Here is an 8036-nt window from a genome sequence, read left to right on the forward strand (position 1 = left end):
TGGTATTTTTAAAGTTGATTTTTCTTTACGTTTTTCTTTTTTTAGTGTGAATATATTTAAAAATACATACTTTAAAGGGGTCATATGATGCGATTTCAAGTTTTCCTTTCTCTTTAACATTAAAACGGCGTTCTCTTGACGGCCTCTAGGGGGCATCATCTGTCAATTCCTCTGCACGTGCGACAGGTGCTCCGCGAGGGAGAAGAACTTTAAACGAAGAAAGTGAACGTGTTCACAAACCACTCGCTGTTTACATGGTTTAATAACTTAACACTCCGTAACGTAACTGCAGTAGCCTGTCGATGCTAATATTTTTCCGTCCTGAAATAAATTCTAAATTTTAAAATTACACACTTGATGCTCATAAAAGCAGCGAGACGACGATTCTTTTTACACTCAAACTTTTCAGTATAGGTCTTTTCTTTTTTCTTTTCTTTCACAATATCCATCCGACCTCTGTCTTCTTCAGCAGTAACTCAAGGGATCTTTAATCTCACTCTTTTATTAGTTTTCTAATCCTTTAACTGGCCTTCATGGGTGGTCAAAGTGTCTCTCACTTGCACTGATTTCACCTCTCTGCCCTCCGATTATTTTTCACTTAAACATTGTTACTCAGTGGAGCTTGTGGAGGCGCGTCCTGAAATGCAAAGCGCAAGCGCGTTCCAGTTGCCACGGGCCAGTGACGCAGGGACGCGCAGCTGCCCCGAGGCACCGCGAGTGCGTTAGCGGCACACTATGTGCCAAGTGTCCCACCCGCCACAGTCCGCTGCGGGACATGGGACAAATACTGCGAACGAGCGCACACCGGGCTCGACTTTACCAAGGAAGGCGCTGGAAGATGGAAACGTCTTTGCAGTGCCCTGATGCCGTCGGAAAAGAAAGGAAAACGGGTAAACTGATTTTTGCTTCTGTGTACGTAGTTCAGGTTACGCAGTGTTGTTTTTGAACATAACTTTGGTGCTGGAGTTCGAGCAGGCAGAGCGCGCGGACATACACACCTTGCAGAAACTTGTCAACGATTGTATATAGGCCTATATGTAATTTAAAAATTCAGTGTTGTACCCAAATTTAACAGTTTGGTGTTTTGAGGTCTATATTTGTGGGAATGCTGTTTTTCTTTAGTTACTTCTGTTGCTATCAAATGTTATTTACGTTTTATGTAGTGCAAAATTAATGATTACTACATACAGTGAGGTCTAAAAGTATGAACCGTATTGAAACTCTGGAGTTTGAAATCTTATTTTAAAGCTAGAAATAATATATTTTAAAAAAGAAAAAAGAAATGTTATGACATTAAGTTAAGAAGAAATATACGTTTTTGCACTATTTAAAGGTCTATTTAAATAAATTTACTAAATAAGTAAATTTGTGACATTCATCATGTCATGTCATTCTCTACAGACAGTTTCCATTAAAGCACAAGATGCTCTTTGGATGTTTCTTAAATCATGCTGGAGAATGTGATCATCAGGTTTTACACAAATTAGTGGAGTTCATGCTGTTGCCATTAAAGCAAAAGAGGAACAAACCAAATACTTTTTGAAAATCAAAGACATTTTGAAACTTGTCGCTCAAATTTATATGCTGACTATGTAATATTGAATGTTTTTTTGATGCAAATTAATTTTACATTTTCAGTTCAGCCTCTCACTTGATGTTGACGATATATATATATATACATATATCATATTATATATATATATATATCATATTATATATTATTATTATTTATTTAGTGTCTTTTTTTCAAACTTTACAAAAGCACTGCACATGAACTGTCAAGCGTTCACTGAATGTCCTGAAATCTTGACATGATTTTGTGCCCAGTGATCAGAGTTAGTGTTGAAATGCTCATAATGATCACTCAGGTTTTGTTTACGACACTGTACAAAATCAATATCCATTAGCAGCTATGAAGGCTGATTTGGGCTCCAGAATGCTTTTATCCCATCACAGTTGTTACAGTTAGAAGCAGTATATAATAGATTAGCTGTCTGTCTGTCTCTCTGTGTATTTAAATCTGCTTAAGTTTCTGTCTTGTCATACATTTGCGTACAGTACAGTGAACTATGGCAAGAAATACTGAAAAATTTTTTTTTTACATTTTTGATGAGCAGGAATATTGTCTTGATGGCAACAGGTCAACTTTTTCTTCTGAAAGTGCTAATCAGACTTTTCTTTTCTTCTATTATAGGCATGCAGCCATAGCTGAGTCTCTCCAAAACTGCTTAGCCCAACAGTCCCAATTACTCCTTCATGTTCTGGCATCCATCATGGTGTATGGGCAGGTCCTGCACCGCCAAGGCCCCGAGGAGAGCTTCATCAACCTCAACGTCGGTGGCTTTAAGCAGCAAGTGGAACGTGTGGTCCTCCAACGCTTCCCCCACACGCGACTTGCCCAACTTCTCTACTGCAGCTCAGAGGCTGCTATTCTCCAGCTTTGTGATGACTATGCAGCTGCCGAATGCGAGTATTATTTCGACCGAAACCCATGGTTTTTTCGCTACGTGATGAATTTCTACCATACCGGAAAGATCCACCTGATGGAAGAATTGTGTGTGTTTAGCTTCAGCCAGGAGCTGGAATACTGGGGCATCAAGGAGCTTCACCTGGACACTTGCTGCAGCAACAGATTTCAAGAACAGAAAGAGTACGCAGGAGATCATGACTGGGGAAACGACGATGACCCACAGAACCAGCTGCAGGACAGCTTAGATTCATCTATGGAGGAACTATCGGCATTTGACAAAGACCTGGAAAAGTTTGAGGGCACCTGGTGCTCCGAGAAGCGTATGGAACTCTGGTTGCGACTGGAAAACCCAGGATACTCGTGCTCTGCGAAAGTAACGGCGGTGTTTTCGCTGAGTGTGGTACTGATGAGTATCATAGCCATGTGCGTTCATAGCATGCCCGAGTTCCACCAGGTGGACGTTAATGACAAAGAAGTAGAGAACCCGGTGTTGGCTGTGTTCGAGACCTTTTGCGTCCTCTGGTTCTCTATCGAGTTCATCCTACGATTAGCTGTCACACCATGTTTGTGCAAATTCCTGAGCAATGCGCTAAACATCATTGATTTCGCCTCTATTATTCCATTTTATGCCACTTTGGCGTTCGAAACCATGGATGCTGAAGAAAGCGAGGAGCTTGAGAACGTGGGAAGGGTCGTGCAAATCCTGCGCCTTATGCGTATCTTTCGCATCCTCAAACTGGCACGGCATTCGGTCGGGCTGCGTTCGCTTGGGGCGACTCTCCGTCACAGCTACCATGAGGTCGGGCTCCTCATCCTCTTCCTTTCTGTGGGAATCTCCATTTTCTCAGTGCTCATCTATTTTGTGGAGAGAGAGAATGATGAGTCTGAACTGCAGACCATACCGATGGGCTGGTGGTGGGCGACGATCAGCATGACCACGGTGGGATACGGCGACACGTATCCCATCACGCTGGCTGGGAAACTCATCGCCACCTTGTGCATCATTTGTGGCCTGCTTGTAGTCGCCCTTCCCATCTCTATTATCTTCAACAAGTTCTCCAAGTACTACCAGAGACAGAAAGCCCTGGTGGAGTCCGACCAGCTCCATCCAGAAGACGAAAAACTGGCAAATCTCAGCATGCCTTTACTTTACATAGGAGACCTCTACGGACAAAAGATGACTCCCCTGGTGCGCAGTACGTCCTCAGTAGGGAGCGCAGGGAGCGAGGGAGATGTCACTGATGCTTCCAGCATTCAGGATGTTGAAATTGTCTGCCCTACTGGGATGCCACAGGCCTACAAAGCAACATAGATCAGGGTTCCTCAAATCCGGTCCTGGAGGGCCACTGCCCTGCAGAGTTTAGCTCCAACCTTGATTAAACTCACTTACCTGTGATTTTCTAGGGATCTTAATGACCTTGATGAGCTTTCTCAGGTGTATTTGATCAGGGTTGGAGCTAAACTATGCAGGGCATTGGCCCTGCAGGGCAAGATCTGAGGAACCCTGGCACAAATGCTAATATGCACAACCTTAAACCTTGATTAAGGTGAGAAGAAACAAAAATAAACTTGCTTACTTAGATCTGCAGCACATGTTGAGGAAACACTAGCTCAAGACTCAAGGCTCTCATTTCTTACTGAGCGACTCCTGGACCTTCGGTCAAAAGCACTTTTTCTCTTTAGTTCTCAGGGTGAAAATGTCTCAAGCTTTCCATTATTTATGGATCAGAACCTGTTATGGAAACTAATCCAAACAACAGGCTAGCATTAATGTTGTTGCTCTATACCCAATTAACAGCACTGATTGACAGGTGTTTTTCCTTTGGACAAGCTGTTCATTTAATTACAAGTCTTTCTGCAGTGCCTGTGGGAAAAGAACTATGCTTAAATGTTTTATAGGCAATGACAGCATCTAAAATGCTGGACTTCAAATGGCATGTTGGTGTACACCATCCTCCCTAATGTGTCCATCAGAGAGGGAAGGATTGAAAGAGTGCATGCATATTTCAACAAGAGAGAGGAGAGGCCACAAGAGAAAGGAGAGAAGAAAGCATGAAAGAGATGTTACAGTTGAATAAAGTGTTGATGTACAGTAGATTTAAGTCTCTGCTCTTTGTTCTGAAATCACTGCATGGGTCCATAGAGAGATTAAGGATCTTAAAAGAAATGGTTCCTCTTGAGATGAAAATTATGTTAGTTGCAAAACCTCATGTCTTTTAAAACCCATAGTCTGTTATTGTGATGTGAAACAAATAATACAGCTCTTTTCAACATAATGCAGTTTATAGTGACCACTATAAACACGCCTGGCTCCATAAATGACTCAAACATCTGTAAAAAAACAAAACAAAAAAAAACAACAACATAAGAGTAGTTCATATGACTTGTGCACTATTCTCCAAATCCTCTGAAGGTGTACTATGTCAGCAGGCTGAAAACAAAAAGGCAGATTTTTGTATTATTATTTTTTGAAAGCCTTTCCCTTCAGAGGACTATTAATTTGAGAGCCTCTGCATAATTGACGTCGGTGAGTTGAATCCCGATTTGTGAATGAATCGGCAAGATTTGTATACAAGTTAAATGGAAATAACCGACTCAAAGGAACAATTCGTTTATTGATCAAACACTCGGGTTCAGTTCACTGACTCAGCGATTCTGAAAAGACCTGCATGATTTATTTTTTTAATATTGCTTTTTGTTCCATAAAAGAAAGAAAGTCATGCAGTCTTGGAATGCCATGAGTAAAAGTAAGTAAATGATCATTTTTTAAGTGAAGTTTCACATTTAATTTTTAATCAACTGTTTCTTTGCAGTGAGTTTTTCCCACCTACTCATATGTCTCATGAGTAATTCCTTATGCATTATTGCATTATCAATAATGCCTTATTGAGCATCAAGTTCACCTATTCTCTGTCCTCTGCACAGAGGGAACACATTCTCCCTCCATCTTGCTGTCTCTCTCTTTTTTTTTTAGAGTGACTTATGTCAGTAGACTGTATTAGCAGCAGGAAGCGAGGTCCAAATGTTAGGGCTGTCTGCCACAGGGGATGTATTACTGCTGAAACAGCATCCGTTTGGCAAGTGACTTTAACTTGGATAGATTGGTCTCTGTTTGAGACATGCCCATTGATCAATGTGTCACACTTGTGTGCTCAAGTGTTTAAGGGCAGACCTGAATGTCTCATGAGTTACATGAATGGTGCAACTGACCCTTTTCAGCTTCAGCAAACTCAGAGATTTGGTAAAGTTTCAAGGGGAATGTGACTGGGAATAGAAAAATGTCCTTCATACACATTCTTACATTTATACTGGGGCTTTTCAGTATCATAAGTGATTTTGCAATCAGACTGCTTGAAAAATACAGAGAGAAATGTGGTTCTTATTTGTTAGTATATAGGAAAAGGTTTCAAGAAATAATTTCCTTTTAGAGATGGATTACAGGCCGTGTACTGTGGCAGGGTGACTCTTCTCCCTCCTCCAAGCCAGAAATATGAGGCCACTGCAAAGAGTCACATTTCTTGTTCAAACCATTGGTTTGGACAACTCACACAAATCTGGGCATGTTGTTTGCAAAAATATATATGCAATCACAGCACTGTTCCTCTGACGTTATCTTTGTTCTGTTCTGTTACAATATGAGCTGGTGGTTTAGGATGTGGGTTTTCACCCAGGGGAAAGCAAAACCCACAAACCAACGAGTTCCCACATCTCTATGAAAATGGCACTTAAGCCTGAAGTACTTCAGAAGTGAGGTGTGCAATTTCTGCATCCCTACTGGCACCAAACAGAATTGCAAAAACAAATTTCCAACACTTCCCATTTTGCATTTGGAGAAGCATATTCTGTTTTTGTCTTGCCAGAAATACACTACCATTCAAAAGTTTGGAATGAATAAGAAATTAATATTTTTATTCAGCAAAGATTCATTACATTTATCAAAACTGACAGTAAAGACCTTTATAATGTTACAAAAGATATCTATTTCAAATAAATGATGGTTGTCAGAACTTCAGAACAATCAAAAAAATAATAATATTTCCACAAAATAATTAAGCAGCACAACTGTTTTCAACATTGATAATAATATGATTTTTTTTAGCACCAAATCAGCATATTAGAATGATTATTGAAAGATCATGTGAAACTGAAGAGCAGAGTAATGACTGCTGAAAATTCAGTTTTGCCATCACATGACTAAATTACACTATATATGGCAAAATTTTCTATTTAATGTTAAATAGAAAAAAAAGCAAATGCTGAGCACAAGAAACTTCTTTCAAAATCATAAAAAAATTTTACCCACCCCAAACTTTTGAATGTGTATTTACATTCTGTCAATATGTTGTCATATTCCTTCATTTTAGTCAATTTTAATCTGCATTTAATTTTAGTTTGATGGAAACAAGTTTAAGCGGTGTGCTGTTAATACAATAATTTAGCAGTGTTTTTTTTCTTGCCATGTTTTCATCAACAGTATGTTTTAATTCAAAATTGTTATGTATCATCATGAAGTTTTTCATCTTTTCTTTGTTTAATCAGTAAAACCTACGTCAATGAACATTTTTGTCAGTAATTTTGTTGACAAGATGAACACGTCCAAGCGCTTCTGCTCAAACAGACTGCAGAAATTACACATTTTACCCAGTGCCGATCCTAGACTTCTGGGGGCCCTACGCAAAACTGTGTCGGCGGGGCGGTGGAGTGGGGTATGAGTGAGTGGGGTGTCCGTGTTTCACTCCATCTCGAATTGCGCTCGCGGAAAGTGCTTGAGAAACAGTGTCTCTTCCACGGCTCGGTACGCTTTCAACTCATTTTTTTAGTCTCGAGCAAGACTGTACGACATTCACATTACATGATTTGACTGATTTTTACGTAAAAATGGCGACAGCGCACCGCATTAAAAGAAATGATCATTCATGTTTTCATAACTGCTGGCCAAATTCAAAAACAAAACTAAAATTAAATCATCTTTGAGAGCAAGTGGGCCCCCTGGTGTTTCGGGGGCCCTACGCAGCTTGCGTATTTTGCGTATAGGGAGGATCGGCTCTGATTTTACCTTTAAGATGCTTATGTTGATGGCCACCTAACCAAATCAGTGGTCACATAATCTAATCAACTTTGTTTGACTCTCAACAAGGGCTGCAAACATATCAAACAAGCATTTTCTATTAGTGGTCAGTTCCAGTGGGGCAGACTATGAAATAAGATGAGCTGTTTTTTTGTTTTTTTTGACCGTCAACTTATTTGTTTGTTAGGGTGATAAACCAGCTTAACAGCACCTATAAATGTCCAGTTAAATTGCTTTTTAACAGATGATTAATCCAACTGGTGCATAAATCACCAGCCGAATGACAGTGTAACAGGTGAGTTTGGAAGCATAACATCTTCAGTGCTGAATAAAGTCCTGTCTCAAGCAATTTGCCACCTCCTCTACATGGGCCAGTACACATCCTACTCACAAACACATTCTCTCTCTCTCTCTCCCTTTATCTCGTCTCTCGCTTTCCCTTCTTTTTTTTTCTTACCTCACACAGGAAATGGGATGGAATCATCTGTCAGTGTGGCT

The 8036-nt window shown here is 40.2% G+C and overlaps 1 protein-coding gene across 2 annotated transcripts; it reads left to right on the forward strand.

Moving 5' to 3' along the window:
- Window positions 1–546: 546 nt before the first annotated feature.
- Window positions 547–4511, forward strand: LOC107757122 (potassium voltage-gated channel subfamily S member 3-like). Of its 2 annotated transcripts, XR_001641898.1 has the most exons (3): window positions 547–890; window positions 2195–4017; window positions 4370–4511. XR_001641898.1 is itself a non-coding variant. In XM_016574508.1 (2 exons), exon 2 carries the CDS (start codon window positions 2274–2276, stop codon window positions 3780–3782), a length of 1509 nt encoding a protein of 502 aa, XP_016429994.1. In that variant the 5' UTR covers window positions 547–890; window positions 2195–2273; the 3' UTR covers window positions 3783–4511. The 2 variants fall into 2 exon arrangements, 1 of the variants encoding a protein (XP_016429994.1); XM_016574508.1 differs by having other exon boundaries at window positions 2195–4511.
- The last annotated feature ends 3525 nt before the right edge of the window (window positions 4512–8036 follow it).

Source organism: Sinocyclocheilus rhinocerous, unplaced genomic scaffold (genome assembly GCF_001515625.1).
Source record: "Sinocyclocheilus rhinocerous isolate Xijiao unplaced genomic scaffold, SAMN03320098_v1.1 scaffold503, whole genome shotgun sequence".
NCBI classification, from domain to species: domain Eukaryota; kingdom Metazoa; phylum Chordata; class Actinopteri; order Cypriniformes; family Cyprinidae; genus Sinocyclocheilus; species Sinocyclocheilus rhinocerous.

Excerpts from the sequence above, each read along its gene's own strand:
- LOC107757122 (XM_016574508.1), top strand. The coding sequence starts at position 2,274 with ATGGTGTATGGGCAGGTCCTGCACCGCCAAGGCCCCGAGGAGAGCTTC.